Source organism: Chelonia mydas, chromosome 11 (genome assembly GCF_015237465.2).
Source record: "Chelonia mydas isolate rCheMyd1 chromosome 11, rCheMyd1.pri.v2, whole genome shotgun sequence".
Classification (NCBI taxonomy): Eukaryota; Metazoa; Chordata; order Testudines; family Cheloniidae; genus Chelonia; species Chelonia mydas.
The window spans coordinates 74,566,258-74,592,054 of record NC_051251.2 but is presented as its reverse complement, the minus strand read 5'-3'; the positions used below and the strand labels follow the sequence as shown (position 1 = coordinate 74,592,054).

Sequence of the window (25,797 nt, the reverse complement as noted above, 5' to 3'; positions counted from 1 at the left end):
TGAAGGTGTCTACTACGAAGGGAAAAGTGCTGGTGGAGTGGAAGAGGTGAACCTCTCCATGACCCTTGGGCCTATGCAGCGACAGCAGATCCAGGAGCTGTGCACTAGCTACGCGCCGATGTTCTCAGCCACCCCAGGACTGACTGAACGGGCATACCACTCCATTGACACAGGTAATGCTCACCCAATTAAAGTCCAACCTTACCGGCTGTCTCCTCAAGCTAAAACTGCTATAGAATGGGAGATCCAGGATATGTTACAGATGGGTATAATCCGCCCCTCTGGAAGTGCATGGGCATCTCTAGTGGTTCTAGTTCCCAAACCAGATGGTGAGATATGTTTTTGCGTGGACTACCATGAGCTAAATGCTGTAACTCGCCCAGACAACTATCCAATGCCACGTGCATATGAACTATTAGAGAAACTGGGACGGGCCCAGTTCATCTCTACCTTGGACTTAACCAAGGGGTACTGGCAGGTACCGCTAGATGAATCCGCCAAGGAAATCACCACCCATGTCGGGCTGTATGAATTTAATGTACTCCCTTTCAGGCTGTGGAATGCACCTGCCACCTTCCAAAGACTTGTAGATGGTCTCCTAGCAGGATTGGGAAAATATGCAGTCCCCTACCTTGACAATGTGGCCATATTTTCGGATTCCTGGGCAGAACACCTGAAACATCTACAAACAGTCTTCGCGCGCATAAGTGAGGCAGGACTAACTGTTAAGGCTAAGAAGTGTCAAATAGGCCTAAAGAGAGTGACTTACCTTGGACACCAAGTGGGTCAAGGAACTGTCAACCCCCTACAGGCCAAAGTGGATGCTATCCAAAAGTGGCCTGTCCCAAAGTCAAAGAAACAGGTTCAATCCTTCTTAGGCTTGGCCAGTTATTACAGGCGATTTGTACTGCAATACAGCCAAATCGCCGCCCCACTGACAGACCTAACCAAAAAGAAACAGCCAAATGCCATTCAGTGGACCGAAGAGTGTCAGAAGGCCTTTAACCAGCTTAAAGCGACACTCATGTCTGACCCTGTGCTAAGGGTCCCAGACTTTGACAAACCATTCCTAGTAACCACAGATGCATCCGAGCGTGGTATGGGAGCAGTTTTAATGCAGGAAGGACCGGATCAAGAACTCCACCCTGTAGTGTTTCTCAGCAAGAAGCTGTCTGAGAGGGAAAGCAACTGATCAGTCAGTGAAAAAGAATGTTACGCCATTGTCTACGCTCTGGAAAAGCTACGCCCATATGTTTGGGGACGGCGTTTCCACCTGCAAACCGACCATGCTGCGCTACAGTGGCTTCATACCGCCACGGGAAATAACAAAAAACTTATTCGGTGGAGTTTAGCTCTCCAAGATTTTGATTTCGACATCCAACACATCTCAGGAGCTTCTAACAAAGTGGCTGATGCACTCTCCCGTGAAAGTTTTCCAGAATCAACTGGTTAAAATCGTCCTTCAGATGTGGAAAATATTGTTAGTCTTTATATACTTGATAGTATATTTAGAGGTGCATGTGCCTTATTAACTCTGTTTTCTCCTAGAGCTCCAGGAAGAAATCACAGCCAGCGTTTCACCCTAGCTGTGATTTGGGAGGTGTCTCATAAATATAAAAGGAAGGGTAAACACCTTTAAAATCCCTCCTGGCCAGAGGAAAAACCCTTTCACCTGTAAAGGGTTAAGAAGCTAGGATAACCTCGCTGGCACCTGACCAAAATGACCAATGAGGAGAGAAGATACTTTCAAAGCTGGAGCGGGAGAGAAACAAAGGCTCTCTCTGTCTGTGTGATGCATTTTCTGGGAACAGAAAGGAATGGAGTCTTAGAACTTAGTAAGTAATCTAGCCAGATATGCGTTAGATTCTGTTTCTTTAAATGGCTGAGAAAATAAGTTGTGCTGAATGGAATGTAGATTCCTGTTTTTGTTTCTTTTTGTAACTTAAGGTTTTGCCTGGAGGGATTCTCTATGTTTTGAATCTGATTACCCTGTAAGGTATTTACCAGCCTGATTTTACAGAGGTGATTCTTTTTACTTTTTCTTCTATTAAAATTCTTCTTTTAAGAACCCGATTGCTTTTTCGTTGTTCTTAAGATCCAAGGGTTTGGGTCTGTGTTCACCTATGCAAGTTGGTGAGGATTTTTATCAAGCCTTCCCCAGGAAAGGGGGTGTCGGGTTTGGGGAGGATTTTGGGGGGAAAGACGTTTCCAAGGGGGCTGTTTCCCTGTTATATATCTGTTAGACACTTGGTGGTGGCAGTGATAAAGTACAAGAGCAAAAGGTAAAATAGTTTGTACCTTGGGGAAGTTCTAACCTAAGCTGGTAAAAATAAGCTTAGGGGGTTTTCATGCAGGTCCCCACATCTGTACCCTAGAGTTCAGAGTGGGGAAGGAACCTTGATAGCCTCTGAAGTTCTTTTCCACAACCCACCATGACTTGCCACCAGATGTCAGGGTAGAGCTCATCCTGACTCTGCTTACACCTGCACTTCGGATTTCTGGTCTTCTGCTCTCTGTCTGTGTGACAAGAGCCAGGGGAGAGGGTGAAGGAAAGGAGGCACTTAAGTCCACTTGTAAGAGGTTTAGAATAAAGGCAGCATTATGAGAGATGGACAGTAATTTTTTTTTAAAGTTTGGTGCTACTCCAGTAAAGGCAACTGGAGGACTGTAAATTAAAGTTTGGGGTGGTTAAAGATAACTTGGCACAACAGGTTTGGAGGATTTGGTCGCAGTGAAGAAAAGATTAAAAAATGGTTTTGAAGTGAAAAAGGGAGAGTGAGTGGGTTAACCCGGGAAGTTGCTCAGAAACAATTAACTGCAACAGAGAATGGCACTTCTGCAATTCAACTGAGGTGCAAACAAAAGCGCAAAAAAAAAAAAAAAAAAAAGGCCCAGGGTAAGGCAGCTGAATTGAACCTTAAAGAATTGAATGCAGAAGTAAGTGATTTAAAATAAGTGAAGAGTTACAAGTAGCTTTTGCAAAAATTAATGCTGCAGACTTTGTAGGGAAGTAAACACTTAGGAGTTGTGAAAATGTTAAAAAGTAACAGTTGTGGTGTTATAAAAAGGGAATGCTTGGTTTAATAATAATACCCAGTTATGTAAATATAAATATATGTGCAATGACTCGTCCTTCTCACTGGCTTCAGTGACACGGCGGCAGGCTCACGAGATGACAGCTGGGTGTTCACAGGCGAATGACAGCGATGGATGTTAACTGCCACAGATGGTAAGTAATAGCTGCAGGTGGCACTTGCCCGGAGTTTCCATCACCTGTGGAAGCCAACCCACGTGCACCTGCCACTCGGATGGACAGCCCCCAACTGAGGTAATGGCTGCTTTTATATAGACTCTGTAGCGCAAAACCCCTTAGGGAAACCCCATAGAATCCCCGGGAAAATCCAGTTAAAACTGGAACTTGTTTACTACTTGGGCCCCTGACCACTGGAAAGGGCAGGAAAACACTCCAACTGCCCTCCTGATCACATGACCAAGTCCTCCATTTTAGATAACAAAATGGGTTCCATACAAACATAATAAATCATAATACTAATAGCCTTACAAACACAGCTTTAGGAATTTGCCCCTAACAGAGGGGAAACGGGAATAGTTTGTCATCAAAATCACTAGATGTGTGTGTGTGTGTGTATAAATGGGGTTTCTTTTGGAACTTAACTTGACTGCCTTGTTTATACAAAATGGGAATGTAATCAGGGTACAGTAATATAAAAAAAATAATTAGAGCAATGCAAGGGATATTAGGCAAAAAATAATTTGTGTGTGTAAATATTTCTGTGTGATGATGCAAGGTTTTAAGGACCTAAACCAACACTCATGGTTTGTAAAATTCTGTTTGTAGGTTTAAGAATAATTGGGTTTGTTTTGTTTTTAAATAAAAAAATAATGCCACTAAAAGTCCATTTGAATCTCACATCCAAAGTTGCAACATTTACAGACCCTTTTGCCAGCTAGTATGAGGTGGCTTTGGTATTTAGCATTAAACCCTTTGGGTACTTCTATGTGTTTATGAAGTTTAATATCTTTTTAAATGAGGACCAAAGAATGTGGCCATGGCAGAGGCAGCCACAACTAGGAAAATGGAGAGAGATACTGGATCCTTTTTTTTTTTTTAAACTAATTGTGAATTGGTTGGGGATCAAAATAATACTGGGGTGGGGGGAGTAAATGGGGTGGAAGGCTCCCTTGCCATGCAAACAAAAACGACACTACTAATGTTTAGAGAAAGGAAAGTCCACTGAACACTTCTACTTTCATCTAAGCGTGCAGCCAGCAATAACCTAAGTGACTGCATACCGCATCACTGTGACTTTTAAAATATGCACTATCCTAATTCTTTCTAAATGATCCTATTGTTTTTCTAGCTGTATCTTTGTATATCATACTGTTATTTATCTGTTTTGTTCCCCATCCCTCAAGTGTTTTTATATGGGAAAAAATGTATTGAAGAAACTTAGTATGCAGTTGACAAAGAGGAATTTGGTGTAATTATGATCGGTGATTATTTTTTATACTGTAAGTGCCAAAGCTTTACTACCGTGCAAAGACAACTCTTTTAATAAAAAGATTTACAAACCAAATGTGTGGCTAGTGATTTTTTATTTTGTTGTTGCAATGGGGTTCAGGGAAAGAAGGTGTACCCTGAACTGAAATAGCTTTGCCTTTGGAAAGAAGACGGGACAGCCATCTTTCTGCAATATGAAGTTGAAAACAGGAGAATATTTGTTGATCATTTTCGTAAAGAAAGTAGCATAGAAACGATTATTTGAATTACAGTAGCCCCTAGAGACACCAGTGGAGATCAAAGCACCACTGAGTTAGTACAAACCCCATAGAGTTAGTACACACAGAGTGAGAAAGTGATTGAGAGAGCTTCAGGGCAGGGACAAATTAGATGAGACAGACAAAGAATGGGAGAAAGGAAGTATTATCTCCATTTTAAAGACGGGAAACTGTGGGACAGCATTTAAGGCCTCAGTCCAACAAGGTACTTAAGCATGTGAGTAACTTTAAGCACACGTATTGTCTTATCAGTTTTAATGGGATAAGTGACATGCTTAAAGTTAGCCCTATGTTTAAATATTTGCTGAACTGGGGTCCAAGCGACTTGCCCAGCATCCCAAAAGAAGTGGCAAAGCCAGGAATTGACCCTACATCTCCTGAGATCAGGCCTATAGCTTAGCTGCACTATCACCCATACAGAGTAAGCATTGGGGAGGATGATCTTAATTCATCTCTCCTTATAACTGTGGATGGAGGATAATTTAATCACTCGTTACTAAGCAAGGGATGGAAATGTATAAGAGATACCTGTCTCCATTTTACAAGAATTTACAGATCCATCCTACTTCATTCTTCCAAAAGTGGGCTGCTATTCAGGGTGGATAAAAACAATCAATGATTTAAAAAATAATAAATAACAAAAATCAGATTTTTTTATTTAAATCGGATTTTTGAGGGAAAAAACCTCTCTAAAGATAGTTTTAATTAAGAATCACTATAGCTCAAAGATATCTCATCATGGAATAGGGATTATAAATTCTCTAGTCTGAGGCAATATATTCATGTAATGTTTAAGAAAAGTTTTGTAAATGAGTTCCAATAGTTCATGGATTAGGGACCCAATCTTATGGGCTTCCAGAGGCTTCTGTATAGATTATTTAGGGTAATCTTTCTATCTACGCAATGGGACTCAGTGATCAGTCTAGAAGATACCATCAGAGATGCTTAGTTTTGTAGTTCTCAAACTGTGGATTTGTGTCTCCAGAGATAACATGCTTCTTAACAGCAAAAATGTTTTAAATAAATAAAAAAATAGATAATATAGAGAGGTGAGAAATAAGAGACCTCAACCCTATTGTCCCTCTGCAAATTTGTGTACACAGAGTCAATCCCTTACCTCTCGCTAAAAGTGCAAAGTTTCAAAAAGTTCAATGAATAGAAGATTGTTGGGGGCGGAATAGATCTGGACAAGGAGAAGAAGTCTGGAGATAAATGTGAGAAGGGAGGGACAGGCAGTAGAAACAAAATTCAAACTGTTTGAGCAGCATATTCCAGAAGTCTTGAGGTCTTTCTGAGTGTAGCCTTCATTGATTTGAGATGTACCATACCATTCTCTCACTAGAAGGGAAAACCTATAATGGCAGCAGGCTGTAAAAGAGACCCAGTTTGGGAATATTTTAATGAAGTTCCTCTACTTGTTGGTAAGACAGGCATGCGTGTAAAACGCAAACAGTGCAACAAAGAAATGCAAGGCCTGGTTGCCCAAATGAAACAACATCATGAGAAGTGTTCCTTCTCAGGAGGAAGCTGTATTGAAGATGATGAGAGGAACATGTCTGAACATGCAGGATCTTCAGGGTGGTAAACTTTTTTATTTCATACTTCTTTCTTAAGGGCTGCCTGTCTTCCTTCTGGACTAGTCTTGAATTCTCATGTTTGAGCAAAAAAATATAGTTGTTACTCTGTGGTACTGTCACTTTAGATGCAGTTGTAATAAAAAAATAAACAGCTGAAATGGGCGGATCTTCCTTTTACAATTTCACCTTTAAAGTAGTACTGAGTGTCAGTGAATGCAATGAGTCATACGAAATGAGCAGTATGGTAATAATAATTAAATAACTGCATTGACTTATTTTATTTAGGAGAATCCATCCTCAACATACAGGATTCTGAAGACTATCCACCTTCAAGATCACCATCATTTTCTGTAGTTTTAGAGCCATCTGCCAATGATAGTGTTTCAGTCACATCAAGTATGTCACACAGCCACAGTATATCACCTGTAGCAAAAAGAAAAAAAACCTCCATCGTCCAGAAACCATCATAGATAAGTTTGTGATAAGAACCAGCAGATTTCAAAAAGAGGTAATTGATGAAAAAATTGCCCTGTTTGTTTATGCAACAAACTCTCCTTTCCATATGATCAAGAACCCACACTTCATTAACATGGTTCACTCATTAAGACCACTCATCCTGGCCACTATGGATGTAGAAGCCCTCTACACCAACATTCCACACAAAGATGGACTACAAGCCATCAAGAACACTATCCCCGATAATGTCACGGCTAACCTGGTGGCTGAACTTTGTGACTTTGTCCTTACCCATAACTATTTTACATTTGGGGACAATGTATACCTTCAGATCAGCGGCACTGCTATGGGTACCCGCATGGCCCCACAGTATGCCAACATTTTTATGGCTGATTTAGAACAACGCTTCCTCAGCTCTCGTCCCCTAACGCCCCTACTTTACTTGCGCTATATTGATGACATCTTCATCATCTGGACCCATGGAAAAGAAGCCCTTGAGGAATTCCACCATGATTTCAACAATTTCCATCCCACCATCAACCTCAGCCTGGTCCAGTCCACACAAGAGATCCACTTCCTGGACACTACAGTGCTAATAAACGATGGTCACATCAACACCACCCTATACCGGAAACCTACTGACCGCTATTCCTACCTACATGCCTCCAGCTTTCACCCTGACCACACCACACGATCCATCGTCTACAGCCAAGCTCTGCGATACAACCGCATTTGCTCCAACCCCTCAGACAGAGACAAACACCTACAAGATCTCTATCAAGCATTCTTACAACTACAATACCCACCTGCGGAAGTGAAGAAACAGATTGATAGAGCCAGAAGAGTTCCCAGAAGTCACCTACTACAGGACAGGCCTAACAAAGAAAATAACAGAACGCCACTAGCCGTCACCTTCAGCCCCCAACTAAAACCCCTCCAACGCATTATTAAGGATCTACAACCTATCCTGAAGGATGACCCAACACTCTCACAAATCTTGGGAGAAAGGCCAGTCCTTGCCTACAGACAGCCCCCCAACCTGAAGCGAATACTCACCAACAACCACATACCACACAACAGAACCACTAGCCCAGGAACCTATCCTTGCAACAAAGCCCGTTGCCACCTGTGCCCACATATCTATTCAGGGGACACCATCACAGGGCCTAACAACATCAGCCACACTATCAGAGGCTCGTTCACCTGCACATCCACCAATGTGATATATGCCATCATGTGCCAGCAATGCCCCTCTGCCATGTACATTGGTCAAACTGGACAGTCTCTACGTAAAAGAATAAATGGACACAAATCAGATGTCAAGAATTATAACATTCATAAACCAGTCGGAGAACACTTCAATCTCTCTGGTCACGCAATCACAGACATGAGGGTTGCTATCTTAAAGCAAAAAAACTTCAAATCCAGACTCCAGCGAGAAACTGCTGAATTGGAATTCATTTGCAAATTGGATACTATTAATTTGGGCTTGAATAGAGACTGGGAGTGGCTAAGTCATTATGCAAGGTAGCCTGTCTCCCCTTGTTTTTTTCCTGCAAAACCCCCCCCAAGACGTTCTGGTTAAACTTGGATTATTGCTGTGCACATTGTAAGATGAGCTGTTGCCAGCAGGAGAATGAGTTTGTGTGTGTGGTTTTTGGAAAAAGGGGGGTGTGTGGGGGGGGTGAGAAAACCTGGATTAGTGCTGGAGGTGACCCACCTTGATTATCATGCGCATTATAAAGAGGGGTTTCAAAGGGGGATGGGCTGTTGCCAGCAGGAGAGTGAGTTTGTATGTGTGTGGGGGGGGGGGCGCGGGGGAAGGGTGAGAAAACCTGGATTTGTGCTGGAAATGGCTCTACTTGATGATCACTTTAGATAAGCTGTTGCCAGCGGGGGAGTGAGGTGGGAGGAAGTTTTGTTTCATGGTCTCTGTGTGTATATAATGTCTTCTGCAGTTTCCACGATATGCTATGCATCCGATGAAGTGAGCTGTAGCTCACGAAAGCTCATGCTCAAATAAACTGGTTAGTCTCTAAGGTGCCACAAGTACTCCTTTTCTTTTTACGAATACAGACTAACACGGCTGTTACTCTGAAACCTGTCATTAAGACCAGGATACAGTCCACCCAACAGAGCAGATGTCGCAGGCAAATTGCTGGATAATATGTGTATGAAAGAGAAACTGAGCAGTGTGCAAAAGATCTAGGGGGCAAAATTGTTAACCTGAGTCTTGATGGATGGAGCAATGTCCACAATGATCCTGTTGTATGTGCTTGTGTGACAACAGAAGAAGGGAATGTCGTCTTTACAGAAACAATTGATTCATCAGGAAATGCACACACAGCAGAATACTTACAAGAAGTAGCAGTAAAAGCTATACCAAACTGTGAAACAAAATTCAAATGTCTAGTACGCAGCTTGGTCACAGACAATGCTGCAAATGTATCCAAGATCGGAAGAAGTTATTTTGAAGAGAGTCCCAAGCTAATAACATATGGTTGCAGTGCTCATTTGATGCACCTCCTAGCCAAAGACTTCAGTGTTTCAGAAATAAAGGCTAATGTTGTTGAAATTGCAAAAAAACACTTTGCAGTAGGTGCTCTGAAAAAAGTGGGAGGAACCAAGCTAATTCTCCCACAAGACGTGCGATGGAACTCAGTAGTGGACTGTTTTGAGCACTAGATCGAGAACTTGCCTAATCTGATGACAGTTTGTGAACAAAATCCTGAAAAAATAGATGGCGCTGTCACAGCCAAAGTTCTCAACACTGGGCTTAAGAGAAATGTTGAATGCATGCTGAGTACCCTGAAGCCTATTTCTGTAGCCTTGAATGCAGGGAAATAGCTGTTTTACTGCTGATGCTGTTGAAATTTGGAAGGAACCGAGTGAGATCTTAAAAAGAGAAATATGCAATGACAGAGCTAAATTACAAGCATTAAAAAAAACAAATGGGACAAGCACTATCTCCAGCTCATTTTCTTGCAAATATTCTCAATACTTGGTACCAGGGTTAAATCTTAACTGCTGAAGAAGAGGGGTTGGCTATGACATGGACATCCAGCAATCATCCCTCCAGAATGCCAACTAGAATAAACTTCAGAGCTAAGGGTGAACCATTCAAGAAATATAGGTTTGCTGATGATGTTTTAAAGAAAGTCACACCAGTGAACTGGTGGAATTCACTTAAGCACTTGGATTCAGAGATTGATGAAGTGATAATCTCACTTTTAACAGCAGTCGCTTCTTCTGCCAGTGTAGAAAGAATATTCTCTTCCTTTGGACTAGTTCATTCCAAATTGAGAAATCGTTTGGGACCTGAACAAGCAGGGAAGCTTGTTTTTCTTTTCCAGATTATGAACAAACAGGGAAATGAAGGTGAAGACGACTGAGTTAGCTGCAGAAGCCAGTATTTTAAGTTTCTCATGTTGACCTGGCTGACACAGTCAATTAAATTTCTTAAAAAATATTTCATTTAACTATTTTAGTTAAAAACAATTGTAACAAAAAAACCTGATTTTAAAAAACTTGAATGTTTAACTAAATTCAAAAATTCATATGCTTGTTTTGTTAAAATATTGTATGTTTGCTGTTGAAGAAAAAAAATCCAGAATATATAATGTTGTTGTTTTAGTTAAATAAAACAATTTAAATGTCTGTTCTCCTTCTAATACAGCAGGGATCAGCAACCTTTGGCACGTGGCATGTCAGGAAAAGCCCCGGAGGTCCAGGCTGGTTTGTTTACCTGCCATGTCCGCAGGTTCGGCCGATCGCAGCTCCCACGGGCAGCGGTTTGCCATCCCAGGCCAATGGGGGCTGCGGGAAGGGAAGCCAGCACGTCCCTCGGCCCACGCCACTTCCCGCAGCCCCCATTGGCCTGGAGCGGCCGAACCTGCGGACGCCGCAGGTAAACAAACCGGCCCGGCCCCGCAGCGGCTTTCCCTGGCAGGCTGCGTGCCAGAGGTTGCTGATCCCTGTGATACAACATGGCAAGAAAATCCTCCAAATATTAATGATAGTTCACCTCCCAACGACTTCATAATATCTGTTTCAATTACGTTTGGTAAATGAAATAACCAAACAATCATTCATTTTCTGGTTTTGCTGTAAAACTAATCTGAAAAGTTTTCAAAATAAATCACTTTAAAAATATATCATGTTTACCTTCTAAAAATGAAACTTACATCTATCTCTGAGTTGTGAAGAATATTTATTAAGGTTATAACAACCAACAAAAGTGCACTTTTATGTAGAAATCCATGATGAATCGAGTCTTCCTTACTAGTGATTTAAATCAAATCCACCCTGATATTAACACTTTCAGTGTCCTTACAAACTTAGATGCTTTCACCACAGGCTGGCCGGTTGCCCTTCAGCTAGGCTCTCCCCTTTGATCAGCACTTCAGTTGCTTGGTGTGGTGATGTCTGTAGATGGAGGTGGAAGAGAGAGGAAGAGCATGGCAAACGCCTCTCCCTTTTATCATGTTCTTTCTTCCCTCTTGGCTTTGCCATCCCCCTTCAGAGTCAGGTGAGCATTACTTCATCGCCATCCCAAACTGACCAAAGTAAGGGGGGGTGACTCACTTGAGAGTCCAACAGATCCTTTGTTGCTGCGTAGGCCAGTGTCCTTTGTTCCTGTGAGGCTGAGCTCGGTTTGTGACATACATGCCCTGATGAGGTGTGAACTGCCCCTCTGCTCTTGGACAGTTTTTCCTGGGCCTGTTTTAAGCCATGAGGCCACATTTTCAGCCTCATAACTATATACATGAAATTACAACCTAACACATTACATTACTATAACAACAATGCTCAGTGCATCATGAGCCTTCCAAAGACACCCAACATGACAAACTTTGCATTGGATACTACACAATCCTTTTATAAGGATGAACATATGGGTGTAAGGTGTTCCCCCGAGGTACAGAACCTCACAGTGGGCTAAAAACACTTCCACACATGGGCTGAGGACAGACAAGTTCTCCCACAATACATTACAAAACAGTTCAGAGTGTGGCTTGGTTTAAAAATAGCCAGTTATGGGGAGTCTGCCACAATGATTGGCTGTTAAAAATGTGTGCCTTATTTCCAGTCTGAATTTGTCTGGCTCCAAATTCCAAAGATTGGATCTTGTTAGACCTTTGCCTGATCGATTGAAGAGCCCATTATAAAATTTCTGCTTCGAAGCAGGTACTTAGAAACTATGATCAAATCACCCCTTAACCTTCTCTTTGATAAGCTTAATAGACACAGCTCCTTAAGTCTCACTGTAAGGCAGATTTTCCAATCCTTTCATCATTCTGGCAGCTCTTCTCTGAATCTCTCCAATGTTTCTATGTCCTCTTGAACTGTGGGCACCAGAACTGGACACAGGATTCCAGCAGCAGTCACACCAGTGCCAAACACAGAGGTGAAATACCCTCTCTGCTTCTCCACAAGGTTCCCCTGTTTATACATCAAAAGATCACATTAGGCCTTTTGGCACAGTGTCACATTGGCAGCTCATGCTCAGCTGATTGTCCAAGATGATCTTCAAGTCTTTTTCAGAGTCGCTGCTTCCCAGGATAGAGGCCCCCATCCAGTGAGCGTGACCTGCATTCTTTTTTCCTCGCTGGACATTTACATTTGGCTATATTAAAACACATATTGATTGGTTGTGCCCCGTTTACCAAGTGATCCAGACTGCTCTGTATCAGTGACCTGTCCTCTTCGTTATTTACCATCCCTCCAATGTTTGCATCGTCTGAAACTTTATCAGTGACGCTATTTGCCTTCTTCCAAGTCATCAATAAAAATGCTAAACAGCCTAGAGCCAAGCTCCGATCCCTGTGGGACCCTACTGGGGAAACACCCATCAATGAGGATTCCCAGTTTACAGCTACCTTGTGAGACCAGTCAGCCAGCCAGTTCTTAATCCACTTAGCGGGTGCTAGCATGTTAATTTCGCACTGTTCTAGTTTCTTCCTCAAAATGTTGTGTGTGAAGAAGTCAAATGCCTCTCAGAATTCTAAGTACACTACATCAGCGCTATTACCTTTATCAACCAAACTTGTGAGTTTGAGCAGATCTGTTTTCTATAAACCCATGCTATTGGCATTAATTATATTACCCTCCTTTAATTCTTTATTGATTGAGTTGGATATCTACCATTCCATTCTTTTGCCTGGGATCAACGCCAATCTGACAGGCCTACAGTTACCCAGGGTGTCCTATTTACCCTTTTAAAATACTGACACAACATTAGCTTTTGTCCAGTCCTCTGGAACTTCCCCAGTGTACTAAGAGTTATTGAAAATCAGCATTAATGGGCGAGCAAGCTCCTCGGCCAGCTCTTTTAAAACTCCTAGATGTAAGTTATCTGGATCTGCTGCTTTAAAAGTAGCTGCTGTTAACATTCTCCTTAGTCACTCTTGGAATAGAAAGTATTTCTCACCATCATATAACATGAATACATTATCTGGCATTTTCCCAAATGGAAAACAGAAATATTTATTGAATGCTTTGGCCTTCTCTACATTATTACTGTCAGCTCTACCATTTCCACCTAGTAATGGACAAATACCGTTGTTAGGTTTCCTTTAGTTCTGAATATTCTTAAAATGTGTTTTTATTGTCCTTAACTCGGCTGGCCATCGATAATCTCCTTGTGTCCTTTTGCTTCCCTTAGCAATTTTCTACAATCCCTAGCGTCTAATTTATATTTTCCCCCATATGTTACATATTGTATATTTTTATAGCTGCTTTCACTTCTCCTCTCAGCCAGGTTGTTTGTTTTTTCCCCCACCTGTGTAGCCTTCTTTCTAGCTTGGGGAATTTGGGCTTTTGGGGCATCTAGCACAATGTTCTTATACAACTCCAAAATATCATTTACAATTTTCTGATTAAATCCTTTCTCCCAGTTCATCTGACTCATCACTGTTTTCAGCTTTGTGAAACTTTTAAAGCACCAGTGTAGATAGAATTATACTGGTTTGGACATTATTCTGTTTGCACATGACAAATGTAATCAAGTCATGGTCACTGGCACCTAAGCATCTTGGGCTTATTCATCATTGCTGCTCCTTAGTAATAAAATAAAAATAGTAATAAGACCCAGCTCTTATCTAGTGCTTTTCATCACTAGACCTCAAAGTGTTTTAGAAAGGTCAGTAACATTATTCCCATTTTACCAATAGGGAAATTGAGGCAGAGAGCTGGGCAGTGACTTGCCCAAGGTCACCCAGCAGGCCACTGGTGCAGCCAGGAATCCTCTCTGGTTTCTATCCCAATGCCCCCCGTTACATAATTCCCAAGCAATTAATCACCCCAGGAATGTGCCCCCTTCCCCCAATCCCACAACTCACAGCTTACCCGACATGCCTCGAATGGTGTGTGATGCAGAACATGTCTGGTGGGATGGGGCCCCGTGGGCCCAGAGGACATGGCGGGGTGTGTGACAGATTTTTGTGACCAATCTGTCAGGTGATCAGTCTGAGGCCACAGGATCGTTAAGAGAGGAGATGACGTAACACATCAAGTGTCTAAATTTTAAAGCTTTATTGATAAAATAATAAAATGACAGCAGAGAGTGCTGGCGGGGGGTGTTCCCCACGTCACTCAGAGGAAGGAAGAAAGCGTTAGTGCCCCAAGCCCTAACCCACTTTCATACTCACACAGGCACTACCCGAGGCTGGCCAGGCCTGGGTGTAACATAAGAAGAGGGGGAAGGGTGGACGGGAGTTCTGTCCTGTGCGCACAGGTCGTCTGGGTCCACTGTGATCTCCAAGTTGCTCCAGCTCTCAGGAGGGTTTTAAGTCCCAGGCTCCTCGGGGTGGGTGCTTCGTTCAGGGACCTCTGCTCCTGGTGCCCTCTGTGCCAGTCCAAACCGGCTTTCCATGATGTCTTCAGTTTTCTCAAAACACCCCGGCTCCAGGGACGCAAGGCTCAGCTCCCCCTCTTGCAGTCTCACCGGTGTTTTCAATCTCTGCAGTCTTAGACCTTGTTTTCTTCTTTGCTGGCCTCGCTGCCTTGCAGGTCTGTGCAGTTGGGTTTTTCTTTGTCACGGCTGTTTGGGCACATTCACGCCCCCGTCTTTCTCAGCTGTGAGCAGCATCCTTGGGCTGAGGCCAGCATCTTATTGTTGGACTGAGCTTGCTAGCTGCAGTATTGAGTTAACCCATTCTCTGCTCTCTTTCTCCTTCCCTCTTTGGCCTCTTGCAGCCTGCAAAAGAATCTTTCACTCTTCACTCACGCCTTTGACCCTCCCCAAAATGCTTTGCGATGCTTGCAACAGCGTTAGCAACATGCAGTGCTGATCTGCCTTCCCCAGGCGAACCAATGAGGTTGTGAGAGGTGTCTCTGATGCAACATCATCTGTGACGTCCCCCACAGTCAGTGCACGGATGGGGCTTTTCTCTGTGCAGCTCCAGAGGGTACCCACTGCTTCGCTTGCTCTCCAGTTGGGATTCCCAGGTGAGGACTCTCAAGTTGGAGACGCAATCCTGTCATCATCTGGGATAAAGAGGCTGTCTGGGCCTGAGCCGTCCCCTGGGAGTGGAAGACAGGGAACTCAGGAATAGAAACTGCACACAGGGGTGTCACCGATAACCACTGCTCCCAGGGCATGAACCCCAGAGCTGAATGCACAACATCCATCTGCCAAGGGGAGGAGATGGGCGAGGACAACTAGGAAAGGGAACAGTGAAGGGAAGGTGATGGGGGTGGAGGGCGTGGGCAGGAGGGAAGGCTGCAGGGGTATCTCTCTCTCTTTGGATCCCTAAGATCCTTTCTGGCTCAGTCACTAATGACTGGGCTGGATGCAGGATTCTCCAGAGGAGGTTCTCTGGCCTGGGTGATTGAGGAGGCCAGACTGGATGGGCGTAATGGTCCCTTCTAGCCTCAGGACTCTACATTTATGTTTTGTTTTACGGCTCCACAACTCTCTGGGACTCAGGGGGCGAATCCCCCCAGGCAGAAAGGGCTGCTCAGAGCCATGGGATGGCAAACACTGCACATTTCCAGCTGAGACCTGCCTCTGCAGAGCTCACAAGAGGAGGCAGTGCTGGGGGAACTCACACCGCTTTCCCAGGGTCCCAACATTTAATTTCATTCGTTGATGGGTTCATAGGTGCTTTATCCCATCCCACATCTGTGTAGATGCTTCTCAGGGTCTCTGGTTCCTCAAGGCCCTGGGCAGCTGGGACAAAGGGCTCCTCTCCTCGCTCCAGGCAGGAGATGATGTCAGGCTTGTGAACGGGAATTCCTGCTCATGGGAAAGTCCACAGGGAGGGTCCCAGCCGCCAAATGTCTCACCATTCATGGTTCCATTATTTTAACCCTAGCCACCCTTCCTATGCTCAGAAGGAGGTGGGAGCTGCACAGCTGGGGATATACCAAGGAAGCTTTCTGGGGAGGCAAAGTGTCTGCGAGGGGGGTTGATGTGCCCTGTTAAGACACCAGAGCCTCTATTAAATGCCAGTGGACCCTCTATCTCCAACTCAGAGGGCTAAATCCAACCCTTGCACTGCCACTATTGTCGTCACCCCCCAGCAGCAAGTTACGACTGGGGGGCACAAGCTAAGGGGGGGAAAGACATGTGACCGCCCCACGTGTCTCCCCTGCCGAGTAAACCCCCGCTCCCCCACCCAGCCTGGGAACACTGCGTTCTCCCCACCCCAGGTTACTTGCGGGGAGGAGCCCAGGGGGTTCTGTCCTTCTCTCCCTGTGCCTCCTCCCTCCCCCACGCAAGTTCGACCCGCTCTCCCTGGCAGCCGGGCAGGGAGCGGGACAGAGCCGCTTCTGCCTGAGAGAGCCTGGCGTGGAGGCAGCCTGGGCTCGGTTTCCGGGGAAGGGAGCGGGCTCCAGCTCACTTGGCCCCTGTCCCTGCAGCAGGGCTGGGTGTGGGGCAGCCGCCCCAGTTGCCAGGGACGGGGTGAGCAAGCCAGAGTCCCCTCTCCCTCCCCCGCAGCATGTTTCTGGCGCACTCGGCCCTTGCCCCTGGCAGCTGGGGCGGCAGCAGGCTGCCCCCCGCTCAGGCCTTGCTATGGTCCAGAAAACATGACCTATGAGGGAAGATTGAAACATGATAACAGTTTTCAAGTACATAAAAGGTTGTTACAAGGAGGAGGGAGAAAAATTGTTTTTCTTAACCTCTGAAGATGGGACAAGAAGCAATGAGCTTAAACTGCAGCAAGGGCGATTTAGGTTGGACATTAGGAAAAACTTCCTGTCAGAGAGGTTAAGCATGGGAATAAATTGCCCAGGGAGGTTGTGGAATCTCCATCATTGGGGATTTTTAAGAGCAGGCTGGAGAAACACCTGTCAGGGATGGTCCAGATAACACTTAGTCCTGCCAGGAGTGCAGGGGCCCACACAAGCGTGCAGGGGACAAACTGCTATCTGTCGGCATTTGCCAGAGCAGACAGCCGCCTTTGACAACAGCGGTTTTCTACGTTACATTTCCGTAAGTGCTTCAGGGAGCACATTGCTACGGGCGTCCTTTCCGACACTGCAGGCCGGCGGAACCATCGACCCACCCCCGTTGTCAGCCAGTGCAGATGGGTCACCCCCTTTGGGGCACTTTTATCCTCTCTGCCCCCGCCCCCGGCTTTCCCCCTCCCTGGCGGTGCCTCTGCCCCATGCTCACCCCGGCTCCTGCCCCCGGCCCCTCTCCTGCCCCGCCCCAGCTGTTTGCCCCTCCTGGGACCCAGTCTGCCCCCGCCCCGACTCTGCCCGCCCCCGCCGGGCTTCCCCGGGGCCCCAGGCCAGCAGGGCACGTGCCCAGCCCGGGCCGGCGCCTCAGCCGACGGGACCGAGCAGCCGGAGGAGCCGGCCCGGCCCCGGCCGGGGAGCGGGGACAGGCGGGGCGAGCAGAGGCGCTTTCCTGCCCGGCCCCGGCCCCGGCCCCGGCCCCGGCCCGCGGTCTCCCCAGCCGCCGTGCCCGGCGCGGGAGCTGCTGCGGGCGGGGCCCGGGGGGGCGCGGCAGGCAGCCGGGGGGGGGAGGTAACGTCGCTGTCTGGGGCCCGCGGGGGAGTCGGGCCGGGGCTGCGGGGGGGCCTCCGGACGCAGCAGGGCTGGGCGGCGGGGGAGGGGCGATGGGGGCGGGTCTGACCTGGCCCCAGCCCGCGGGGTGCCGGGAGAGGAAGTCCCGGGCTCGGTCCCCAACGCGCCGGGCCGGACCCCGCTGCGCGGAGCCTTGGGGCCCCCCGGTGCCTCCGTAACCAGGCAGCCGGGCTACAAGGGGGGGATCTGGGCGCCTCCCCTCTCCAGCCTGGGGGCTTCCCCCGCGGGGCTGGGCCTCGCCCCGGGCCGGAGACCAGGTAAGCGAGGGGCCGGGCCGGGGTCTGCTCCCGCGCTGGGCCTGCGCCGGCCGGGGCTGCCCCGGGACGGGGGGGCGGAGAGACCGTGTGACCTGCGGTAGATTTGCCCAGCTCGGGGCAGCCAGGACATTGCGGGGGGGCAGAGCCGGGCCCGGCGCGGCGGGAATTCCGTGGTCGGCCGCCGGGCCGAGGCCCAAAGTCTCAGTGAACCCTGCCGGGGTCTGAGAGTCCAGCGAAGAAGCAGTCTGCTTCCCCTGGCTAGGGCCTCAGCCCCAGCTCCCGGCCCTTTACAGTCAGCCCTTTGTTCGGGCTCCCAGACGAGGCCTGTCCCCTTTTGGGGGTTACACCATTTCCCTGTTGCTGGGGGAACCCGGGCCCAGCCACTGCCCCGGGCTCCAGCCTGGGGACCCTCGACACAGCAGCCATGTGCTGCTCGCCCCAGTCCATCGCTGCTGTTTCCTGGGCCTCTTCCTGCGGGGCCCTTCCGTCTGCAGCCCTGTGCAGGGGCGCCCTCCTCCGCTTCTTCTCTCGCACCAGGCCAGGGAAGAGCCCCCTTGCTTTACTCCCTCAGTCCAGCCAGGGACTGACCTGCTGCGCCCCGCCGCTCCTTTTCTCTGAGCCTCCTGGGCTCTGAGCGGCTGCTGCTGGGAGGCCTGTGTCGGCCCTAGGCAGGCCCAGAGGATCCACCTTTGCTGTTTTCTGGGACGGGATGTAGTAAGATCGTGGGGTCTCCTGTAGGGAGCTGCAAAGGCCAGGTACATCCCATCACAAATCCCCTTAAACGTTCCCACTTTTCCCTCCAATTCTTCAGTGTTGACAAGTCCCCTCAGGTGCTGGTGTTTTTCACTTGTATTAGGAAATGTTTAGTTTTTGCCCCATTTGCTCCTCAGTTCTAAAATATTGACGCAAAATTCCTGAATGTTTTGCCCCATTTTCTCTCTCGTTATCGATGATTTATTATCCCCTGAGTTTTTCCCCATCTAATCATCTGATATTAACATCAAATCTCCTCAGATGTCATTTTCTTAAATTCTTAAATATTGATTAATATAAAATCCTTGTACATTTTTCTCTTTCTCTCCCTAATGATCAAATATTGATATGAAATCCACTCAGATTTTACCTCTTTATCTTGTATCAACTATTGATATAAAATCCCTCAGACTTTTCCACTTTCCTCTAATTTGTGATAAATTTCTCATATTTGCTCCTTTTTCTTTTTAATTACTGAACAGTGTTACCACATTTCTTATGTTACCATTTCCATATAATTATCAATTATTAATTTAAAAAAAATCCTTTTAGGCTTTGAAGTGTTCCGGCTTTGAAGTGTTCCCCATATTTTTCACGTGAAGTCCCTTCTCCCTTTTGGAGGGACCCTGTTGCCCTGAGTCATTCTCCATAGTGGAGGTTGCAGAGGAGTTAAATTCCCCGGTGATCAACTTTCCCCCTCACATTTGAGAATCTGCTTCCCCCTTTATCTCCATTAAAATCCAAAGGGTGGCTGATCAGAGTGACTTGCCCCATTTCAGATACACATCCCAGGCAGGGCCTCACACCATCTGGGCCTCACGCTATCCGGTGTCTCGCAGCTGCTAACAGGAGATGTGGCTGGTCCCTGACTGAATTTCCCCTCCCCAGATCGTGCAAGACAAGATGTTTACTCCCCTGAGGGGCCTGCTCTGTGTGTGGATGGGTCCCTGTTCTCCCTGCCAGGCATTGCCCAGAGCAGCTGAGACGCTCCGTCCTCCTGTACTAACTCCTCACATTTCGATAGCTGCTTTCACCAGAAGGGTCCCCAGAGCCCGTGGTGAACGGTCACCATGAGGGGTCTCTTCCTGCAGTGCTGAGACCCAGCCACCTCTGGGGTGGGTCCATGGTGGCCATTTTTAGCCAGTGACCGGGCATGGAAGTTTATTGAATCTTCTGGCTCCTCCATCCCCTCCCATCTCCTGTTAAAGCAGCATTGGCCAGGGCTCCCTGATGCCTGTGTGAGTGACCGGTCGGGGGCAGTGATAACTTTCCATTTATCAAATACTAATATAAAATCACCACAAATTTTATTTCTCTCCCCCTTCAGAACTGTAGGATGTTCAGGGTTTGGAGAGAAGATAGTTGCCCTAAGTCCTTGTCCCAGGTGTGGGGAGTGGGGCAGGGGGGAAGGCCTGGAACCTTCCCTCCCAGGATGTGTTTAAACAGATTTTGGCATCTTCCCCTCCCCAGTGTCACATTTCTGGTCTCATTGACTCCAGAGTTGCTGCAAGGAAGGAAAAGGAGTGACTCTGGATTAACATGGGAGCGGATAAAATCAGGGAAGTGGTGTCCTTAGCAGCTGTCACCAGAGGGCTCTGGCTGTTGCTAAGGGAGGGGAGGCTGCTCTCTCTGTCTCTCTTTACTCAAGGTATCAGGGTTGAGTTTCTCGGGTGGGATGGTGCTGCCTCCCCTGTGCTCTGGGAGCCCAGGCTGAGCCCAGGGTTTGTGCTGTGGATAGACCTTCATTGAAACCTCCTCCCTCCCCAGTCCAGGGGCGGGGACTTCCTCCAGTGGCTGGAACTAGCTCCCTAAGGCAGCCCCAGGCTCTGCCAACCCCAACTGCTGAGGTGGAGACTCCAGGTGACTGAGCGAGACCGGGGCATGGTCAGAAAAGTGACTCTGCACAAATGTCACCAGGAGCCTCGGATCTCACAGCTCCTGGGAATCTGCTACTTGTTGTTAATAATCTATCAGGGTTGGAAGGGACCTCAGGAGGTCATCTAATGTCCAGCCCCCTGCTCAAAGCAGGACCAATCCCCAGTTTTTGCCCCCGATCCCTAAATGGCCCCCTCAAGGATTGAACTCACAACCCTGGGTTTAGTAGGCCAATGCTCAAACCACTGAGCTATCCCTCCCCCCAATGCACCTGTTTGTGGGATCCGAGCTGCCTTAACAGCACTGAAGCCACTGATCTCCTGCCACAATCTGCCCAGTGGCAAAACTGGGGATTGAGGAGGGGAAGAGACCGGCTCTGTGGGGTTCCCCTTTGTGTGTCTGGGGTGTGGAGGTTCCAGGCAGGGAAGGGTCGGGGAAGGACAGAGATGGAGGGAGAGACAGTGTGAGTTGGGAGCAGTCAGGAAATTACAGGGGCGAGGGAGCATGAAATCCCCTGTGATTTTGTCACTTCTCTGTAATTATCAAATATGGATATAAAATCTATGTCGATTTCTTCTTCTTTTCTCTCAAATTATTGACAATTTCCCCATTCAGCTTTTGCCCCATTTTCTCTCTAATTCTCCGGTGTCGATTTAATATTTCCTCAGATTTGGGGTGTTTTCTACCCCTTGGATCTGCAGTGCTTTGTCCTTGTTTTGGTAGGGAATTGTTGCTCTGAGGCATTCCCTAGGGTGCCCATTCTCTGCTGGCAACGGAGCATGGAAAGGGCACGTGAGGGGAAGGGAGAAGCAAATCTCCCACATGGAGACCACCCAGCCCCAGGTACCCAGTCGCAGCTGCCACCCCACCCCACTCCATGACCCAACCCTGCTCCCCCCAACTCCACTGTCAGTCATCCTCAGCTGCTACCCCTTCCGACTTCCAGGGAACCTCTCAGCTCCATCCACCTTTCTTTCCCTCTTCAAGTTGCCAGGCCCAGGGCCTGTGAATGGCAGGTGGGGCGGGGAACCATCCTTTTCTGTTTGTTTATTGAATATCCATATTCACTGAAAACTTCATTAATGCAGCGCTAAGGGTGCCCAGTGCTGTCCTGAGCTCTTCCAGCCGGTCGAGTTCAGTAACACTCAAACCTCTCAAAAGTAGGAAATCCAAAGCTGTATCGGTCTGGTGTAGACGTACCGTAAGAGTTTCTCAGTGCAGCAGAACCTAGAATGTCTCTTTGCAGGGAGAAAGCCTGGGATGAATGGAGAATGTGAAATGGACAAAACCCCTTCTGAAATCACTCCAGTTGCTCTTTTTGCCCTGACAGGCTGCAGAATAACATCCACATTTTGCTCCAGATCTTCCCAGCATAAAGGAAATGGCGTCGGTGGAGCTGGCTCAGGTAAGGGATTGTCTGGGAGCTGGTGGTGGGTTCTGGTGGGAGGGAGAGGGGCAGTAAATGCGCAGGAGGATGGGAGCTGCTGGAGGTGGGAGGAGCGGGGCTGGAAATACACAAGGTAGAGAAAGGGAAGGGACAGGGTGCGACCATTCTGCTGGAACTGGTTGACTCTGGGGCTTGCTTTCAAGGAACAGGCTCGTGGGAGTTGGGAGTGGTACTTCCCCTGTTTGTGGAGCAGGAAATAACCCCCCTGGCCAGACGTGGGGAAACTTCCCAAACTCCCAGTGCTGAAGACTGAACCTACCGATACACTTAGTTATTTGCCCCTCCCCCAATCTTTGCGCCATCTGCAAACTTTATCAATGACAACTTTATGTTGTCTTCCAGGTCATTGATTAAAATGTTAAATAGCACAGAGCCAGGAGATCCCACTAGACACACACCTACTCAACCATAGTTCCCCACTTACAGTTACATTTTGAGACCTATCAGTTAGCCACTTTTTAATGTATTTCATGTGTGCAATGTTAATTTTGAATTGTTCTGTACCAAGACAAATGCCTTACAGATGTCCACGTATATTACATCAGTGCTATTGCCTTTATCAACCAAACTTCTAATCTCATCCAAAAAATTATGCAGTTAGTTTGCTAGGATCTCAACCTATGTTGATTGGTGTTAATTGTATTACCCTCCTTTAATCTTTTATCAGTGCAATTATCAGGTGCTCCATTATCTTACCTGGTATCAATGTCAGATGGACAGTCCTATAATTACCTGGTCATCCCCTTTTCAAATTCTGAATATTGGCACAGGACTATCTTTCTTCCATTTTTCTAAAGTTTTCCCAGTGTTCCAAGACCCATTGAAAATCAACAACAATGATCCAGTGAGCTCCTCAGCCAATTCTTTTAAAACTTCTGGATACAAGTTGTCTGGACCTGCGGATTTTAAAAATGTCTAACTTTAGTAGCTGCTGTTTAACATTCTTATGAGTTGTTACTGGAATGTAAAGAGTGTCATTATCATCATACAATATGATTGTATCATCTGTTTGTTTTTTTCCTCTGGTACAGAACATATTCACTGAACACTTTTGCCTTCTGTGTATTATTACTGATAATTCTATCATAGTAATGGACTAATGCCATTGTTAAGATACTTTCTTGTTAATATACTTTAAAAAAATCCTTTCTATTGTACTTATCTCTGCTGGCCATAGATTTCCCTTTTGCCCCTTTGCTTCCCTTATGAATTTTCTATAATTCCAAGCTGCTGACTTATATTCTTTCCTTTTGACTTCCCCTTTCCTCCATTTGCTATCTATTGTGTTTTTATGGATAGGGTTTTGGGATTCTTACCAGGGACTGTCCCTGGACCCTGCTGGGGTTCCATCTCCTGTACCAGCCCCTGCTTACTAGGTATGTGATAAATGTGAAGGGCCTTGCTCCCTGTGTCTCCTGGCAGGGAGAAGGGGCTCTCTCTTTCTCCCCTCACCCGGGTGCTTCCTGGCTGCTGTGAGTGGGATAGGGATTGGACTCTGCTACTGTGTCCTTCCCAGAGCATTCGTAGAATCATGAAGATTAGGGTTGGAAGAGACCTCAGAAGGTCGTAGAGTCCAACCCCCTGCTCAAAGCAGGACCAACACCAACTAAATCATCCCAGCCAGGACTTTGTCAAGCCGGGCCTTTAAAATTTCTAAGGATGGAGAGTCCACCACCTCGCTAGGTAACCCATTCCAGTGCTTCACCACCCTCCTAGTGAAATAGTGTTTCCTAATATCCAACGTAGACCTCTCCCACTGCAATTTGAGACCATTGCTCCTTGTTTTGTCTTCTGCCACCATGGAGAACAGCCTAGCTCCATCCTTTTTGGAACCCCCCTTTAGGTAGTTGAAGGCTGCTATCAAATCCCCCCTCCCTCTTCTCTTCTGCAGACTAAATAAGTACAGTTCCCTCAGCCTCTCCTCGTAAGTCATGTGCCCCAGCCCCCTAATTATTTTTGTTGCCCTCGGCTGGACTCTCTCCAATTTGTCCACATCCCTTCTGAAGTGGGGGGGACCAAAACTCCAGGTGCAGCCTCACAAGTGTCGAATAGAGGAGAATAATCACTTCCCTCGATCTGCTGGCAATATGCCATTGGCCTTCTTGGCAACAAGGGCGCACTGCTGACTTATATCCAGCTTCTCGTTCACTGTAATCCCCAGGTCCCACTCTGCAGAACTGCTGCTTAGCCAGTAGGTCCCCAGTCTGTAGAGGTGCATGGGATTCTTCCTTCCTAAGTGCAGGACTCTGCACTTGTCCTTGTTGAACCTCCTCAGATTTCTTTTTATTCATTTATTCATTTTACTGGCCCTGCTCTCCTGTGAATACTGATGTTGTCACTGGGTAGCAGGTTCTGAGTGGGCGACGCTTGTTCTTTCAGGGGTCGGTGACCTTCGAGGAGCTGGCTGTGTACTTCACGGAGGGGGAATGGGCTCTGCTAGACCCTGCTCAGAGAGCCCTCTACAGGGAGGTCATGCAGGAGAACTATGCCACTGTGGCCTCACTGGGTAAGGATTCCTGTGCCCTGGTTATTAGAAGCTGTGGGGTCTCTACAGAACCTGAGTAGTAATAACTCTGGACCTTTACTCAGCCTGTAATTTTTGGCAGGTTTCCATGCCTGGCTTTTTGCTTCATGTCCTTCCCCAGTGTCATTTCTGGACGTGTGTGTATTTTGATGTCAGCCATTTTGAAAAAAATATGATTTATAAAATTTAGTTTAATTTATCCTTATTGGATGCATTAGAAGTAATGAATAACTAGAGCGTTCACCCCTTTCCTCATTTGACGGGGTCTCTCTGCAGCTGGTACAATTCTAGATACAGTCCAGTAAACAGGGGAAGTACGTGATGCATGGACGGCATGACAAGTCAGGTGAGCCCATCATTTGATAGGCGAGTGTAGGAGGTTGTCGCTCAGGAGTCCATGGGTGACAGGGAAACAGAGCAGTGGGAGGGGAGGAGAAGGGGAGTAGATGTGCTGGGGTGGGCTGAGAGCCGTGGGAGGAAAGAAGAGGATTGTGGAGGAAGGGCACCCAGGAAGGGAGCAGCGTCGGTCAGTGGGAAGGAGAAGAGGTTTTGGGGCTCTGGAATTGTGGGGGATTCCAGCCCTTTCACACAGAATTCCTGCCCAGGCCTTGCTGCTTCAGAACCTACGCTCCAGTTTTATTTCTGTTCAGTTGCACTTAATTTTACAGGTTTTTTTTCCCAAATATTAAACTCTTGTCCTTCATCCACCACTCGCTGCCCCTGACGCAATCCCCCCACCCCGTATCTAGCACTGCGACCCTGGCCACTATTCCTGAGTCCTTACTTTGTTCCTCTGACCCAGAGGACCGCCGCCGCCCCGGCACAAATGTGCTGTTTGTCGATGATGTCACAGGGTGGCAGTGAGAGTTCTGGGGACTTGCCAGGTCTTTCTCTTCCCCACCCCTATCTCCAGCAGCCATGGTCTACCTTCCCTCCAGGCTTTTTGGATCTTTTCGTCAGTCCCTTCTGATGCCATGTTGCCCGATTCTTGTTTATCACATTCTGCTTTTCCAGAGGAATTAGTCTGTTGCTCCTGAATTATAGTGTCTAATTCCCCAGCCTTACCCAGAT

The 25,797-nt window shown here is 47.1% G+C and overlaps 1 protein-coding gene across 13 annotated transcripts in view; it reads left to right on the top strand.

Moving 5' to 3' along the window:
• The first annotated feature begins 17,872 nt into the window (after positions 1-17,872).
• LOC102939970 (zinc finger protein 436) overlaps positions 17,873-25,797 on the top strand; it is a 36,912-nt gene continuing 28,987 nt past the window's right edge. For 3 of the 13 annotated variants that reach the window (XM_037912029.2, XM_043525808.1, XM_037912030.2), the window contains exon 1: positions 24,578-24,708. Coding sequence is in view for 6 of the 13 variants with exons in the window: in XM_037912025.2 (XP_037767953.1) it covers positions 22,137-22,160; positions 24,582-24,708 (151 nt within the window). In the remaining 7 variants the exon portion in view is untranslated. Of the gene's footprint in view, positions 18,128-18,688; positions 22,161-24,577; positions 24,709-25,797 lie in introns of those variants that run through there. The other 10 variants (XR_005227269.2, XM_037912035.2, XM_037912025.2 and 7 more) reach the window with 9 other exon arrangements.